General features: G+C 41.1%; 1 protein-coding gene across 1 annotated transcript in view; it reads right to left on the minus strand.

The window, feature by feature from the left end:
* The window catches only part of fscn1a (fascin actin-bundling protein 1a), a 45,704-nt gene extending 28,514 nt beyond the window's left edge, over positions 1 to 17,190 (minus strand). Inside the window, exons 1-2 of the mRNA XM_043711264.1 lie at positions 16,063 to 17,190; positions 3,469 to 3,625 (exon numbers count right to left, since the gene is read on the minus strand). Coding sequence (XP_043567199.1) covers positions 3,469 to 3,625; positions 16,063 to 16,882 — 977 coding nt within the window. The 5' untranslated portion in view covers positions 16,883 to 17,190. The remainder of the gene's footprint in view (positions 1 to 3,468; positions 3,626 to 16,062) is intronic.
* Between the last annotated feature and the right edge of the window lie 1,461 nt (positions 17,191 to 18,651).

Below are 18,651 nucleotides of genomic sequence, written 5' to 3' on the forward strand. Positions count from 1 at the left end.
TGCATCTACTCTGTCAAGTTCCCCAAGAATCCAATAGGTTTCAATAAGATCACCTCTCAGTCTTCTGTATTCCAACAATTACAGGCCTCGACTCCTAAACCTCATCATTGGACAGTACCCCATACTTGGTAATAGACTTATGAACCTTCTTTGGAATGCCTCCAAAGCCAAATATTCTTCCTTATGAAAGGTGATGAAGTTTGTTCACTTAACTCCAGCTGTGATCTAACTAGCGCCTTCTATAATTTTAACAGAACTTCCCCACTTTCATACTCCATTTCCTTTGAAATAAAGCCAACATTCCAATTGTCTCCCGAATTACCCACTGAAGTTGGATTCTAGCATTTTGTGATTCATGGATAAGGACTCCGAATCACCTCTGTTCTATGGGCATTTTTCTTATTAAGCAGTCCAATGTGTCAAACACCTCTGGAAAGCCCATATACATTACATCCACTGCTTCCCCTTTATCTATCCTGCTTGTTACTTCCTCAAAGAATTCTACTTTTTTTTTAAAAAGGCAGAATGTTCCCTTCATGGTCTACTTGATCATATGAGGCGTTTCTAAATACTCTGCTTTTTTTTTTAAAAAGGAAGTTCCCTCGTTACTGTTCTACATGAATCAGTCCTGTTCTTTAGAATTGATATCGGCATGATAAGAGAACCCTACAAATTAAAAGGGAAAATTGTAAACCAAAGCTCAAACTACATTTCTGTCCCACATATCAACAAAGCTTGTAAGGTGGCAAAAGGACATTTGAAAAGTGCTCAACAATGAAATCTAGACCAGATTTTAAAAAAAGGGACTTTGTTGCTGTTACCGGTCTCGGGTAAAAAAAAAAATCAGTAAAAATTACATTCAATAAAACTTATAATGTGAGTTACGTAGTGAATTCTCCAGAGAACAGAAAAATGTCAGATATGTTCTGTTAATGAAATAATGAACAGAAGTATACTGAGAGATGAAAAAAAGAGATTGAAATATAATCAGAACATTTTTAAAAATTGAAAATCAAGATTTCAAACGCTGACCGCTGACAATTAACAAGATAATTAGGAATTGTGCAATTGTGTTGGCTGCATCAAGAGTTGGTGATATTCAATGAAACCTCGGAAGAACAATGTTTTGCACCATTTGAAGGAGCTGCTTGATTGATTACAAGAAACATAATTTGGCCATAAATATGGCAAAAAAGTGAAATCACCACTAAAAATGACTCATTTAGGCTGCACTTTGTAACAAGGCCAAGTAGTACCAAGAGAAGCAAAAATAAGGGCAATGTTGGATTTGTCTGTGTCCAAGGCAAATGATAAGATTCTGAGATATATTGACATGAATAGATTTTATTGGAGGTTTATTTTGAATTTTGGCACTGTTCCCCGGTGAACTTAAAGGCAAGAAATTCAAATGGACAGAAGAATGTGATTTTGGCAATTTGAAAGTTATGTTGATAATTGCACTTGTTGTAGCAGCATTACATTATAAGAAACCATTTAAATTAGCAGTAGGTGACAATGATGTCAGTGTTGTTGCAGGGGATTAAGCAGCAAGTCAGTTACTCTCCTCAAAGCCAAAAAGCTTGTCAGGAATATTTGACAGTAGAGGGAGAAACACAGCCTTCTGATGTTCCATACAGGTTTGAAATTTATAAATCCAACAGGGATTGTTACATCCATGGGTTTTATCCCTTTGATGATTATTTCACAGATTCTGACAAAGAGCTACAGTTGTTTTAGTGGAGTTTAATGCTACACCACACAATTTAAAATCATTCATGTAGAAAGAAAAGGCTAATATTATAGCAGACCTGTTATCAAGAGCCCATATGAAGCAGCAAAGTATTGTGGACTATGGTTATGAAAATCATGTTTAATGTAAATACAGCAAACTTTGTTTTAACTGGCACCTTATCGCAGCACACTAAACCAGCAAAAATTAATACCAGACATTTATTGCATTATGAGTGTGGTACTGGAAAACGACAGCAGGTCAGGCAGCATCAGAGAAGCAGGAAAATTGACATTTCGGGCAAAAGCCCTTCATCAGGAATGTTTATTGTGTTATGGTGATCTCCACAATGTCCAAGTATTCAGTTAAGGGTGAGAGTGTGAAGGCTCTCTCACATTAAGTTTTATTTAAGGCAAAGTTGCATTACTATTTTTTTTTTAAAAAAGTGATTTATGCTTATAAATAAAGTATAACAGTGATGTGCATACTCCCTACATTACATAGCTATTAGTGTGTATTTTTATATTACGTGGACCTCTTGATCAACCAGAACACTCCTGGTTTCATAGGTGCCAGTTAATAAAATGTTTGCTGTATTTTTTTTTTACTGGCAATGTAAAGTAGAAATAGTGATAAGAAGAAATGCTGATAGGAAACAAAAATGAAAAAAGCCTCTTCAGGATACTTATTGTTTTCTTTGGAGGATGAGTGATAAAAGATGTACAGAACATTATTGTTAAAATTTGTATTTTAAAATAAAGGCAAACAAGTTTTTGGTTTCAGTTACGTGGAGGTAACTTGCTTTTGAAGAGAGGTTAGAAAGTCATTTGGAATAATGAAATAAAGACAATTTTCAAGGAAGCCTGTGATTTAAGTTAAATCTGAGAGTGGCATGGTGGCTCAGTGATCATCTCACTGCCTCAATGCCAGGTTCAATTTCACTTTCTGGCAACTGTGGGGGTTTGCACATTCGCCTTGTACCTGCCTGGGTTTCCTCTGGCTGCTCTGCTTTCCGCCCACTGTCCAAAGATGTGGAGGTTACGTGGATTAGCCATGCTAACTTGCCCAGAGTGTACAGGGATATGGTTAGAAAATGGGTTGGATGGGGATGGTGAAATGCTCTTTGGAGGGTCAGTGTGGATTTGACTGGCCGAATGGCCTGCTTCCACATTGAAAGAATTCTCCGATTCTGCATGAAATATCCTGGTCAGATAACCAAGAATTTACCTGATGAAACGCTTACTAAGTTGAACTTTTATTACATACAGAAAAACAGATCAGAGACCATATGCAGTTTGAGCTCAACTCAGAAGCAACCTGGCTCAGTTCAGAAATGTTATATCAGGAGGGGATGTTAGTTTATGAAGTCTCCAAGCAATGAGTGCTTGCATAGATGTTCTCAAACTGTCACAACAAGGCCATTAGAATTGAAAGGAGTCAATTATGTCTTAAAGTTAAATATGAATGATTTTAACTGGGTTGATTAACTGTAAAGGATATTGCTGGGAGGAAAAGTGGAATCATTTTGCTGTTTATGTTATGATCCCTCCAAATTGTATTATATTTTTGCCATTTTTTTCTTCTCCTTAACAGGCCTAGGTTATTTATCTAACATTGAATGTATTCACAATGCCAGTGAATAACCAACCAAATGCAAAAAATATACTTCTGGCCCAGCAAGCCAGGCTTCACACCTGTCCTTAGCCAGTGTTACTATCAACTAGGATCAGAACACTTACTTTGTGGAAGCAGTGGACTGTACCCCTCCATTGGCAGTCAAAGTCCAGTATTTCCCAGTGCAGGTTCGGAAAGCACACTTCTTGGTTTCTTTATTGATTTCTAACTGAAAAGTTTCCTGGTCACTTTCTTCATCTTGATTAGCAGAGAGGTCCATACCTTTCAGGGAACAAATCATACATCATTTTTCTAAATCTGGATGGAATCATAAGCAACACAAAAGAATGCTAAACAAGCCAAATCACACTTCTTTTTCCTGGCTGGAACACGAGACACCATTAGAAGTAGCTTTGCTCAAACGTGCTAATGTTGGGAGCGGTTAGCGAGATGCTTTTCACGTGCTACAGAATAACACCAATAGCATATTTTCAATTCCCTGTCCACCTTAAGCGGAGCAAGTGACCTGTCTCCTCATCCTGTCAGACATTGGAAGCCAGCCACCAATAACAAAAGCCATCAAGGAAGCAGCTCAGGATGAAGCATCAACAACAATCCAAGGACCTGCCATCAGGCAGAGCACACATGAAGTGAGTACAGTGTAAAAACACCAGAGATTAAATCGGCATTGGAAACACAAAGGGGTAGCTATTGGTTTTGGGTAGTACCTCATCAAGAGTCCATTTACTGATATAACGGAATACCAACTCAAGAACATAATAGACAACTAACACATAACTACCCTAGACATGTCTATTGCAAAGAATTGGAGAATCCACAGTCCTTCATGTCAGCGAAAAGGGAAGAGATGCTTGTCCAGAAAATTTGATTTTGAACCCCAAGCCTTAAAACAATAAAAGGCTAAAGACAGACTGCAAGAGGAAGCATAGATGCAAGAGCTTTCAGGACAAACAGGAACCAAACCTAAACAGTTGTTTAATATTGGAGTAAAAAATACTTAAGCTTTGGACGTATAAAAAGACAGCAATACTCAGCTGTACCAAAATGTTTGATCAGTCTCACGTTAGAGGTTTGAACTAATGTGGCTCAAAGATAGAAGACAGAGGGTGGTGGTGGAGGGTTGTTTTTCAGACTGGAGGCCTGTGACCAGTGGAGTGCCACAAGGATCGGTGCTAGATCCTCTACTTTTTGTCATTTACATAAATGATTTGGATGCGAGCATAAGAGGTATAGTTAGTAAGTTTGCAGATGACACCAAAATTAGAGGTGTAGTGGACAGCGAAGAGGGTTATCTCAGATTACAACTGGATCTGGACCAGATGGGCCAATGGATGCGAAGTGGCAGATGGAATTTAATTCAGACAAAATGCTGCATTTTGGGAAAGCAAATCTTAGCAGGACTTATACACTTAATGGTAAGCTCCTAGGGAGTGTAGAAAGATGTTGTGAAACTTGAAAGGGTTCAGAAAAGATTTAAGGATATTGCCAGGGTTGGAGGATTTAAGCTATAGGGAGGTGCTGAACAGGCTGGGGCTGTTTTCCCTGGAGCGTCTGAGGCTGAGGGGCACAGATAGGGTAAATAGGCAAAGTCTTTTCCCTGGGGTCAGGGAGTCCAGAACTAGAGGGCACAGGATTATGGTGAGAGGGGAAAGATATAAAAGAGACAACTCTTTCACACAGGGGCAACTTTTTCACACAGACGGTGGTGCATGTATGGAATGAGCTGCCAGAGGAAGTGGAGGAAGCTGGTATAATTGGAACATTTAAGAGGCATTTGGGTGGATATATGAATAGGAAGGGTTTGGAGGGATATGGGCCGGGTGCTGGCAGGTGGAATTAGATTGGGTTGGGATATCTGGTCAGCATGGACAGGTTGGACCGAAGAGTCTGTTTCCATGCTGTTCATCTCTATGACTCTACAACTCTGACTAATTTCACAAAAGATTGATACTTAGAATGAATTTTTCTGGAGTTTCAACTTTCTCCTCTAATTTACTTTAGCAATAAGGACTACATTAGCCAGCAATACGCTAAATGAAGTGCTAAGCTGTAAAGTGTCATACGCTTTTCAAAGCTGGTTACAGTTGGGAAGCAAATTCACCAGCCCTAATCACAGTGCCAAGATGGAAGAGATGTAGGTAGTTATCAAGAGGGAAGGGGACAGTTACTACATGATTCTAAACCAGCAGACTATACAAAGACAGATTCATCCAGTTAACTGGAGACCAGGGAGAACTGAACAGTAGTTTCCTTTGAATTTGTTTTATTGAATAACATTCCACACCAGCCACAGATCAGATTACAGACCATGCCAGTGAAGTGGAATCTTCTTCAAGTCGACAGCCAACTTAAAGTCCTCTTAAGGCAGATGGGTGGTGCACGGGAGGATATTTGTGTAGCTCTGGCAATTTTTAAGAAGAATCCTAAATGGAAAGCAGTTTCATAGTTCTGTCTTTATGTGAGTTGTAAAGCAATGGGTAGCTCTCTCATGTTCAAGGGAACTTTCAAAACCTTTTCATAGTTTTTTTTAAAACCGAGTGTGTCAACAAGGGCAGCTTCAAAGTGTTTCCTAGTCCCACCCATACCTCCCAAAGTCTGGAAGATTTTAAAATAGTAACTGTAATTTAACAAACATGTTAAAAATCAATCAAAAGACTTCCACTCATCCCAGTATGCTGAAGCAGTCCAAAGAGGAAGCAGCTGTGCAAGTCCCTTTGCAATCAAATACAATGAGAATTGGAGATCGTGTTTAAAAACAGACAACTTATTTTGGGAAACTGCAACCAAGAAACTGTATATAGTGAGACAGACAGTTAAGAATCATGGCGTAGAATTGCAAAATGGAAGCTATAACTGAGCTAATCCTGTTAAATTATTTAGTTTCCTTTCCATTTGTTCAGTTGCATCTCAAAAGTTGTCATTCAAAGGTCAAGGCCTCAAGCATCTTATTCAAGATGGGTTTTAGATGGATGCCAGAAACCACATGACCAAACTCTATTGCCTTCACTGATCCTATACATGCCCTAGTAGCAATGCTGCAATTCTATCTATCTTCAGAGAGCCCAGAGACAGACTTGCTACACAACCTGAACACAGCTGCTTTGGCTGATACTAGCTCAATAAACATTTGTCTATAAACTCAGTTGAGAGATTCAAAAGTACATCATCCGGTCTACTTAACTACTGAAATTTTTAAGACGACAATTTTAAAAATTAAAATCACAGAATCATAGACTACTCAAAGTGCAGAAAGAAACCATTTGGCCCATCAATTCCACACCAACTCTGAAGAGGATCACAATCAACCCAGCCCCCAACCTATCCCCATAATGCAGCACTTACCATGGCTAACCCACCTAATGCAAACATCACAGGGATACTTAACATGATCAATCCACCCTAAATTACACATCCTTGTACAGAGAGGAAACCAGAACATCCAGTGCAAACTTCACAGACAGACAGACAGTTGCCAGAGGCTGGAATCAAACCGAGATCCCTGGAGCTGTGAGGCAGCAGTACTAACCATTGAACTACCCAAGATATACAACATATTACTTTCCTACTAAGATATTCAACAAACAAAAATGCTGAAGAAACTCAGGTCTGGCAGAATCTGTGGTGAAGCAGTTAACGTTTAGTCCTGTAGGAATCTTCAGAACTTCTCTCCACAGATGCTGCCAGACCTGCTGGGTTTCTCCAGCATCTTCTGGAGGATTATCAGCCATTTAAATTAGGCATATAATTTGTCCCAACATCATTGCAGCACAGGAAGCATGGAGAACCTCTCTGTGGTTGTATTATCGACTGGTTTCAGGCATTTAGGTAACCCTAATTAAACAGGTGATTTTTAATCAGAGGAGGAATGAGAATTTAATACCCAACATTATTCCCTTAATCTTTATGGGAATCCTTTGTATCAAGTTAACATGGAATCTTTTGTTTTGCTGATCACCTTTCTGCTCTAATTGTACATCTCATTCTACAATATTCCAATTGTCTAATCCCAGAATTCATGACAATGGAAAAGTTATTTGGAAGTACAGAACTTGATATTGGTAATAAAAGAAACATTGTGCCTAGCACTCTTCAGAACAATTCACAAAATACCAATGAAAGAGAAAAATGCAGATTTGAGTGATTGCAGTCTCTAATACAGTTTTAGTGTTGGTTTTCTTCTTTTATTGGTACTCTTGCACATTGTCCTGATGGGAGTCAGTTTACCTCAGTTGGCTGGATTGTCGATTTACACAGCAGTGTGATGCCAACAGCGTGGGTTCAATTCCCATCACTGGTTCGAGGTTACCGTGAAGGACTCTCAACCTCTTCCCTCACCTCACATCTGGTGGCCCTCAAGCTAAATCACCACCAGTCACTTCTCTAATGAGAGAGCAGCCCCTATTATCTGGTAAGACTATGGCGACAACACCACAACATTATCCTGATGAGTGCAAGACAAAAAGCTTTGACAAAATACCTTTTCTTCAGCAATGCAACAAAACAGGAATCAGAAATTTGATGTTGTTATAAACTCAAATACTTCTGTTAGTGGTAAACATGGTGACCTTGCCCAACATATCACATGGTAGCATAATCTTTTACAGAAATGATGCATAGAGAGAAAAACTCCACCAAGGCCTTGCAAGTTTTCCACAACTGAAGCAAATGCAAGGCTATTCTAGTTATTACTCATTGTCTGATGATTTGATATACCCACTATGTTTCCTCCAGATTTTTGTTTGGGTAGGGAGCAGCAGGGAAGGAAAAAAATCCAGGAGGAAAGCAGACCAACACCAAGAGGTAGTGAATATTTCTAAACCCCGTCAAATAGATAAAAGGGCCTACACAATAAACATAATTGATGGAAGTTATTTTATCCTGAATCATCTTTTCTTCAAACATGAATCAAACAACTCTTACCCAGCACTGAGTAAGTTGGGAAAAGCATACACAATTGCAGACATACCAATAGGACTCATGTGAAATCTTGAGTGTTCTAATTTGGAGTCAATTTAAAAGCTCTTTTTAACCAGTACATTTTTTGTATCGTGCATATTGTTCAAATTCAAAGCCAGTACTGACAGTTTATTTTCATTGTATAACTTGTTATAAGCTTATGCTACTGTACAGCATTTCATCTTTTAAATGTCAAGATTAACTCTTCCATTCAATGCTGCCCTGCACCTATTTCCCCCAAAGTGGGTGCGAGTTTACATCCAGGAGTTAGACAGCATGACATGCGAGAATGAAAGGTTGTCATGGTCTACACATGGTTTGGGCCTCTGTCCAATGCCTGTAATCCTGAATTTCTCGGCTCAGCCAGTTTTCTTGTCACCTCCCCTAATTTTGCCACACTATTGCCAGTGAGACTCCATTACACTTACTCAACCCAATTCCTATATTAACCCACCTCAAACCAGCAGAATGAGATGTCTTGACAATAAAGGTCAAAAAGCAGGTCACCAGATTTGCAAATAACACTTGGATATTATTCACCAAGGTGGACACAGAGTAAAGTATATGGGGGACATGATATCCTCATTTACTGCATCCATTGCTCTCAATGTGGCCTTCTCTACATCAGAGAGCACAATCTCATGGAACAGTTCAGGGAACATCTCTGGTCCATATACACTAACCAACCCCACCTTCCTGTAGTCACCCATTTCAACTCTCTGTCCCCCTATTACATGTCCATTCTGGGCCTCCTCCAACTGCCTAAACAAGGGCAGCCACAAATCAAAGGAGGAATATCTCATCTTCTGCCTCGGGATCCTATGACCACACAGCCTCAACACTGAATTAACCAGTTTCCAAATCTCCCCTCTCCCTATCCCAGATCCAATCCTCTGACTTGGGCACCACCCTCTTGACCAACCTACCTGTCCATCTTCCTTCCCAACTATCTGCTCCACACTTCCCACTGACCTGTCACAATCACCACTTACCTTCGCCCACCTATCGCCATCCCGACTACCTTTCCCCAGCCCCACCGCCCCTCCCCCTATGTATTCCTCATCCCTGGAGCCCCTCCCTAGTCCTGAAGAAGGGTTAAGCCTGAAAGGTTGACTCTGTTGCTCCTCAAATGTTGCCTGATCTGCTGTTCTATTTCCAGCACTACACTTCAGCGAACAGTAAAGTATCCCATATGACCTCAGGCAAGTTGTCACTTAAGTACTCCATTCATATTGTAACATAAGAATATTTTTCATTATACATAAATACAATGGCTATGCTGCTACAGCCATGTAGTAATGCGTTGCTTGCCTATCAGGACAGAGTTCACTTGCAGATGATATTCAACTAGGCTTTGATGTACAAAAAACGTTCAATGCTTGTATGAATAGGCCTTTAGTTAGCTGAGTGATTGAATGACAAGGAAGTACAATAAAAGCAAATTTTCAGTGAAAAAGGTTTAACAAAAATCAAGCAAATTAAAAAGATAAATACAATCAGACGTCTATCCGTCCTTTAAAAACAAATGGCACACAATCACTTGGGTATGTGCATGACAGCACTAGAACATTAAAGTGTCAGCAAGAATTGGAACTGAAGGAATACATCACTAACCACAAAAGAAGTTAATTTAGCACAAAAGGTCATTGTTAACACACCAAACCTTCCAGGACTGGGCACCTAGCATCAATTCTTAAAAATCAATCTTTGCTCACTGAGTTTGGTGACACTGCTGAAAAGGATATTTGGAAGTACATTGGTGATGAGGCAACTAATAATGCTCCCTTCAGGCTCAAAGGAGAGACTTGCACTGGAGCAAATCCAACCATGGATTTACTAGGCAGGGACTGAAGGACTAGTGTGAATCACAATACATTCAAGGTCTGAAACAAACCCATTGTTGGAGAAACTTAGCAGGTCTGGCAGCATGTGGAGAGAAAGCAGAGTTAACATTTCAGATATAGTGACCCTTCTTCAGAAAAACTAAATAAATGGTAATGTGACATGAGAGAATGAGTTCGCTGTGTTGAATGCAATTTGTATAATATGATAATAGATTGAGGAATACCTGGGAATGGGTGACTGCTAAAAGCAACCAGGTGTGGGGCGGGTAAAACTGATCACTTATTCAGCTTCTCTTCAGTTCTGGCCTGCTATTCATAATCTCGTTTATCTTCCCCTTTCATATCCCTCTCAGAGTTCCATCTCTACCTATGTGCTCACCTCTTCCCTCCCTCTCCTCCTGTTTCCCCCTCACCCCGCTCCCCCCATCTCCATCCCAAACTTCAGCTTCAGCATCAATACCACTTTTTTCTAGTTAACAGTTCTAATGCAGAGTCACTGGACTCTGAACATTTAACTCTGCTTTCTCTCCACAGATGCTGCTGGACTTGCTGAGCTTCTCCAGAAATTTTCGATTTTGTTTCAGATTTCCAGCATCAAGTCTTGCTTTTTTCATTGAAGGTCCACAACCAGTGCACTGAGACAATCACAAAAAAAAAGGAATGAAATGAAAATCCTCACTTTCTCTAAGTGCAATGAAATTACAAGGCAATTGAATATAAATATAATACCAGTTCTTAACATCCACATGTGGTATGGCCACGTCAAGAAGTGTACTTGTCCAGTTCTGGGCCCCTTAAATGATCAGAGGTTGTAGAAAAACATTTCAGACCAGTGATATTTGCTTAGTAGAAAAGCAGAATATGGTAGATGCTGGGAATCAAACAAACGCAGCGCTAGGTATACTCCAAGTTGGTTTAGTATGTTCATTTTAACATTGAGTTGGTACAGGTTAAGAAGTCGTGTTAGTTTCCAGGATATTTTCAAAGACCCAAGGTTTATTTTGGAACAGCACAAACTGCAAGGTTCAAATGTAGAGGAATATTGAAGTTTGATTGGCACGTTGTGTCAGAGCTTAGGTTTCAAGTGCAAGGAGACAAATCAAAAAATGGTCATCTCTGGATTGTCCTCTTTTTCTCAGCATCTAACATACCAGGTCTGAAACAATTTTTGCATCCTTCATACATCTTTAATGCACAATAAAATTTCAAACAGCAGAGAACAAGACAGCACCTTCCAAATGATGACATCTACCACCTAAAAAGAACAGCAGGTGCATAGAAACACCATTAGCTGCAAACTCCCCTCCAACCCACACTCCATCCTCACTTGGTACTATTTCATCATTCCTTCAATATCATAATCAAAATCCTAAATATCCCTCCCAACAGCATGGCACGTGTCCCTGTACCCCAAGGACTGCAGCAGTTTAAGGAGAAGCTCACCACGACCTTAAGGGAAATTAAGGATTGGCAATAAACATTGACCCAGCCAGTGACACACTCATCCTTTCAACAAAGGAGACAGTAAACATTCACATCAGAAAGTGATTATGAGTTGCTTTGTGGATCCAAAAAACTATATTCTATCCCTTTGTTGCCAACCTAGTTGCTTAAAATATAAGCAAGAGTAAGGTTTTCTATTTGAAAATAAGTGACAGAAACAAGTGTTTACCATGTCTTCGAGATCTATGCTTTACATCCGGTAAGTCATTGATCGGTTGTGCTGTGAAATTTCTTTTACTGTCTCCCTAGTGTTCGGAATAAAAAAGATTCCCACTTACAACCAGTTTTGAGTTTTGGGAAAATTTCTCTACTAAGGGAAACCAGAGAAAAGTCAAAAACATTTCTTAGAAAGTTTCAGTAAAAACACAATGCAAGATTGTAGAGGCATCATGTCCCATCTTTCTTTCCCCACTACCTCCCTTGCACACTACACCCCTGGCCACATAGTAATCCTAATGGATGCATGGCTGCACTTGTGATTAACACTCTGCTCATGTGCAGTGGCGTCCAGTCAGAGAGTAGATTCTTTATTAAAACCATTAAAAATTGACAGTTCTCCCATGGAAGGAACAAGTGTGATCCTCCAAGTTCAACAAGGTAGGCCTCAGTTGCTGGTCACTGGCCACAGACTACATCATCCTCCGAGCATCATCTGCTACCTCATGTTCCAAATGCCCAACTGCAACAAGCTGCAGTCGAATCCGTGTTGAATCTTTTAGCTATTAGCTCAGACTAAGAGTTAAATAATGCTCCCACTACCTATAAAATAGCAAAATATTTTCGCACTTCAATTTTGAAATGCTTCTCATCCCAACAAAAACCATCTCCTTTAGTACCATCTGATACCACCAGGACCAATTTCTTGGCAGAACCTCATTCAAGTCACTGTTGAGGCACTTAAATGGTACTGGCAGTTTTTTTCAGCTACAGAAAAAAAATACTATAAGCCACATTCCACCTTGTCCCTGCCAGACATCCACATTTGCACCAGTAGAATCACCAAACAGCATCTCAGAACACTGCCACCATCATCTATCCATCTGTGGGCTAGCTAAGTCACAAGCAGCATTTTAAAAAATTCATTTTTAATTCAATCACTGGAATATGCACATGGCTATCAAAGCCAGCATTTATTGCCCACCCTTAGTTCTTCTTGACAAGGGGAGTGTAGGTTGCCTTTTGGCCTCAGTCCACCGGGCGAAGATGTTCCTACAGGGCTGCTGAATACAGAGGCCCAGGACTTTGAGGCAGCAATAAATGCTCGTCAGATTGGGGTGTGCCTCACAGAGACATGACATTCCAGTGTACACTGTACTAATCCTTTGTATCTAACAGAGCTCAAGTTTGTGAAGACCCGTCAAAAATGACTTGGCAGTTTGCTGCAGTATATCCTGTAGATTGTGCAGTGCACATTGTAATGGCACACAGTCATCAAGTTACAGAATGCAGCAGAGAATGCTGTGCATCAGTAGTTCATAATTTTCCTAACTATAACTCCAAAAAGATTGGAGGATACAAATGATAAGCTACTTGTATTCCTGATGAAAGCAATCTTCTGTAATTAAGCTCGTAGAAAAGGGTCAGTTAACAAGCAGAACATTTGAGAGGTGCAGACACCCACTGGACAGTACCCACCCCAGAGGTTTAATAAAAAAAATCAGGGATGCTGGAAATCAAACAAAAACATAAATTGTTGGAAAAGCTTAAGTCTGGCTGCATTATGGTGAGAAATCAGATTAATTTTTCAGGTCCGGTGACCCTTCTTCAGAATAAGAGGTGTTGTCCTTGAAAACAAAAGGCAAATCTGTTTTGTAGGCTGACCACTTCAAACTGGTCAGAAGCCAATTCCCCACGTGCAGCGAGTGAGTATTTTGGGCTCCATTCCAGCTAACTGGCTTCACTTTATGTTGCTGCTTGGGCACTGACCGGAAACATTTTCCTTTAAAAATACTGACATGCCTGGACTGTGCAGTTTTTATTCCCTTTCCCTAACAAAGGTTTTTTTGAAAAACCAAGTGAAGGGAGGAGATTATTACCATCGACTTATGGCAGCTGTGACCAGGAGCGTGAAAGCAGTTTCGGGCTTCTTTACGGATGTAAAAAAAAACTCAATGTGTTTTGTTTTAAAAAGTGACGAAAATAAGGACCATACAAATCTTCTGAACTAATTTATGTTTATGGAACTTTTTTTGCCTAAAATAAAGGTGCTGAAGTCAGTCCAAGCTTGAGGATATTACGTTGATAGATTGGTTCTATCCGATAAATGACGCATGATTAGATTAGATTACAGTGTGGAAACAGGCCCTTCGGCCCAACAAGTCCACACCGCCCCGCCGAAGCGTAACCCACCCATACCCCTACATTTACCCCTTACCTAACACTACGGGCAATTTAGCATGGCCAATTCACCTGACCTGCACATCTTTGGACTGTGGGAGGAAACCGGAGCACACCCACGCAGACACAGGAGAACGCGCAAACTCCACAGTCAGTCGCCTGAGGCGGGAATTGAACCCGGGTCTCAGGCGCTGTGAGGCTAACCACTGAGCCACCGTGCCGCCCAAATCGACAGTGGCAAACTCCACAGTACCATTTTACTATCTTAAAAAGATGCCAGATAAATGCAGTTTATGCAGATCAAACCAGAGCAAGGAAGATCACACAATTGCAAGGAACCAAATATGCTGTCTTAATTTTTATTTGAGGCTCAAAAAAACTATGTCCACTGTTTTTGTTATTAGTGCAAATACAATACAAGTGATATTTTAACTTACTGCTTGTACACCTTTCAATAAATCACTACAATACCTGATGCTCACAAGATCTTAAATAGTGCATAATTCATTAAGAAAACTTAGAAGTGGTAAACTCCATGAGATCAAGGAACTTGATGCTCAATGATTTCACACTAAGAAAATAATATTAACTAAAAAATAAAGCCGAGTACAATTGCTACACTTTGGTCAATTTTAGTTCAACGCAGTCTGGATGCTGTGGTGAAATGTTGCACGTAAGGTTCTGACCGGACTTAGTAGTCGAGGCGCCTGAAGTATATTTCTGTCGGCAGACCCTAGGCTTTTTGAAAAGGTCTCCCCTTTAAGAGCTCAAATAGCACATCTGGTTTTGTTCTTCAGTCACGGGTGAGATCACTCTGAAGCCTTTTTGCGGGGCTAAAGGATTTTAAATGCTTATATTTCATACCATAACGGCTGCTTCCTTTTTAAAAAAAGGGAGTTATTTCTCTGTATTGCCTATAAATCGCATCTCTCTGGAACCCTATTTTGTTGAGCGTTGAAAACGCTCTCAGTAACCACAGCACATTTCCTTTGTTGTGTCTGAAACTAAATTGTTATTTAGCGCCTCCTCAAGAGATGAGGAAGGGAAATTTCAGCTAATCGCAAAATACAACAGTGCTAGGTGAGATATCCGCTATCCATTTCTAAACCCATTTTTACAAAAAAAACTGCCTCAAGAGCAGATGAATTAAGATTAAATTGCATGCGGATGTTTTTATTTATAAATGTATTTAGCCCCAGCTTAGTCATGGATGTGGGTCCTTGGTTTGACCGGACACAAACTCTTTATTACACGAACCAATTGCACTCCTCACCTTCGAAGTGTTGGCTGGGAGAGGGGTGACCAGTCTTGCTGGCAGAGTATTGTAAGGAAATGTTTGGATTGTTCACTGCACAAAGGAATCATTATACCATTCATGTAATGAACGAGCAAAGCAATTGAGCACCGCTATGGAAGACCGTTATTGCAGACAATGAGGGAGTGATTTTTTTTTAAAAAAGCCTTTGCGCGTTTTCGGTCCATAAAGAAATATCCCGCGTGTTTCCATCACGTACGATCTGGAAAATCTGTTGGACTCATGGCTCTCCCGTTCCAGCCGGTTATACTGTTACCCACATTTAATACATGGTCTCGTTTTAATCAAAAGGGTTTGCAAATGGAAGACCACAGAATGAGACTTGGTTGAGCTAGTTAACCTTTGACACACCGCCCAAAGTAATTAAATACCGTTACCAAGAGAGATTGGAAAGGGTTGATGGATATGTGAAGTATTCATCAAGGGTCACGCCTTCCAAAAGGAAAAAAACCCTACAGGAAAACAATGGATTGGACTGAAAATAGGAGCCATATTGGAGAAAATCTTCCAAGCCTGATATTAGTTCCCTAGCAGACGAAATTGAGGGAATGAAGTCAATGGAATTCTTAAGGTAATCAGGTCTTATTTATAAATACAATGTAGATTCCCCCCCCAAGCAAGTTTTGTAGCTGCTCCTATATTTGCAACGGGGGTGGCTAGTATTGGAGTAGATCAAGGGGAGAGATGGAAAATGGTTTAAGTCAAGAGAATAAACCAAAATGTGTGCCGGCATTAACCCTTACCTTGCCGGATGGAAACGTTCCTGCTGTTGGCTGCCTTCAGGACCACCTGTGGGTAGCTTTGTTCCAAGACAAACAGCTCATCCTTGCCCGCTTTGGTGCTTTTGCCAGCTTTCATGGTGCCAGTGGGGCCGGAGGGAGCCAGGTACCTGCCCTCACAGTCTCGGAAGGCCACCTTGCCCGACCTGAACTCCAGGGTGTAGCCGGTGCCCCGGTCGGGTTTCTCCACCAGTTGGCCGTCGTTGCGGAGGAAGCGGTTGTCGCTGCTCTGGAGGCTGTACTTCTGATCCTGGAAGACCAGGGTGATGAGGGAGTCCACTCCCCACGGGGTGTCCCGGTCAATGGCCAGCTCGTCTTTGTCGCTCAGGTGCGCGTACCGCTTGCGGGTCACGCTGAAGAGGTTGGCCTGCGGGTGCATGGCGATGTGGACACTCCACTTCTCGGCCACCGAGATGGTCTGGGCGAAGCACGTCAGGCGGTCCTCGGTGCCGCCGAAGTAGCGCTTGTGGGGCTCGGACTGCAGCGACCAGCGGCCGTCGTCGTGGGCGACAATGAGGAACCTGCAGTCGGCGGCTGGCTGCTCACTCTCACAGCACACGTTGCCATCCTTATCGGCGGCCAGGTACCGCCCGAGGTGGCTCCTCAGGAACACCACGTTGGAGTCCTCGCCGTTCTGCTCCAGCGTCCAGATCTGCTTCTTCTTCATGGAGGTGGCCGAGGCGTTGATCTTGAAGCCAAAGGCTTCAGCCGTTAGGTATTTCTTGCCGCAGTTGATGAGCCCAAACTGGATTTGCAGACTGTGGCTGGGGTCGTTAGCTGGCATGGTTGGCTCTTTTGTGAACACTATCTCAATCTAAGTTTTTTTTTGCTTTAAAACCGGGTGTTTTTTTTTGGTGAATGTAGTTTTTGTTGCACGGGCTATGTTCCACCTCTTTGTTTGAAATGAAAAGCCCCCCGTTCCCCGAGTAAATTTGAGCTCAGCCTCCCTCCAGTAAAGGCTGGAGCGCTGGCGACCGCGGTATCATTTATACCGTGCCTGACGTCAGGCGCCTAGAACCGCCTTCCACCAAAATCCCGACCCTGAGGCTTCTTCTCATTCACTGACACTGCCCTGCATTTTGTTGTTACTCCACTTGATGCTTTCACCCTGATAATAGACCCCCTCCAAAAAAAAACCCCACACCAACTTGACAGTTCTTAGTCTGTGCGACCAGTTGATAAAAGACAATTGGCCGTAATTTCACAGTTTTTTCTCTCCAAATAAACCCATAAGAATGAACATAACATAATTGAACCAGAAGTTGGCCATTTAGCTCCTCAAATGTGTTTTGTCACTCCATTAGATCATACCTGACCTGCCACCCATCTTTATGTACCCATTCCCTTTGCTCCATTTGTGTTAACAAAAATCTATAATCTCAGATTTTAAAAAAATAGTTAATCTCGTATCAATCATTGTTAGCAGAAGACAGTTGCAAATTTCCACCATTCTTTCCTTGCAGAGACATTTCCCAATTTCATTACCAAAAGGACTGCATCTAATCTTCTGACTATGCCTCCTAGTTTGAAATTCCAAAACGAGTGAAAGTATTTTGGTTCCAATCGACCCTATCTTGAGGGCCAGTGCATTGACTCCACAGTCATCAAACAGAAGTGCCTGTTTTCGTTTTATTAGGTTACCACGATTAAGGAACTCAACCATAAAAAATAGTATTTAGAGAAGCTTAAAGATGAAAGTTTTTATCAATGCTCAGCAGACATCCTGTGATACGTGTGAGTGAAGATCTTGCATACCTGTGGATATTGCATATTCGTTTTCCAAGGTCAGTCAGACATTTACAGAGGCAGGTAACCAGAGTGACCAGCACCGTGAGCAATGTTAAACCTGTACCTGTAAGATTACTACATTTTAGTAGGTGATTCATTGTACTTGATGAAGTGTAGACTTAACTATCTGCAAATGAATGTAAGCTATTATTGGATTTAATCCTAACATTTTAAAACTAAATCAAAGCTAAAAGAACTGCAGATGCTGTAAATCTGATTCAAAAATGGAAATTGCTGGAAAAGCTCAGCAGGATCAGTGAAAAAAATCAGAGTTAACATTTCAGGTCCAGTGACCCTTCCTCAGTAAGGGTTAACTCTTTTCTGTTCATAGATGTTACGGTCGAAAAGTGTGGTGCTGGAAAAACACAGACGGTCAGGCAGCATCTGAGGAGCAGGAGAATCGATGTTTCAGGCATAAGCCCTTCATCACAATTTTTGACTCTGATCTCCCCAGCGTCTGTAGTCCTCACCATCTCCTCTTCACAGATATTATACTTGTTATACCCATGTTATATTTGAAAGTTCCTGTAATCCTTTTGCACCAAGTCAGTATCCTAGTTCACCCATCCCCCTTTACAGTCCCTGACTTGTTTTGATTCCCAGTTGAGCTTTGCCTCAATTTTAACAAAGTGAAATTGTGTTCAAATCCATCCACACCTGTCACCTCTTCATATCACTGTAATTTCTTGCAGCCCCACAATTATCCAAGATCATCGCACATTTCCAATTCTTCCATAACCCGAATGTCATCACTCCAGCACTGTT

Source organism: Chiloscyllium plagiosum, chromosome 21 (assembly GCF_004010195.1).
Source record: "Chiloscyllium plagiosum isolate BGI_BamShark_2017 chromosome 21, ASM401019v2, whole genome shotgun sequence".
Lineage (NCBI taxonomy): Eukaryota > Metazoa > Chordata > Chondrichthyes > Orectolobiformes > Hemiscylliidae > Chiloscyllium > Chiloscyllium plagiosum.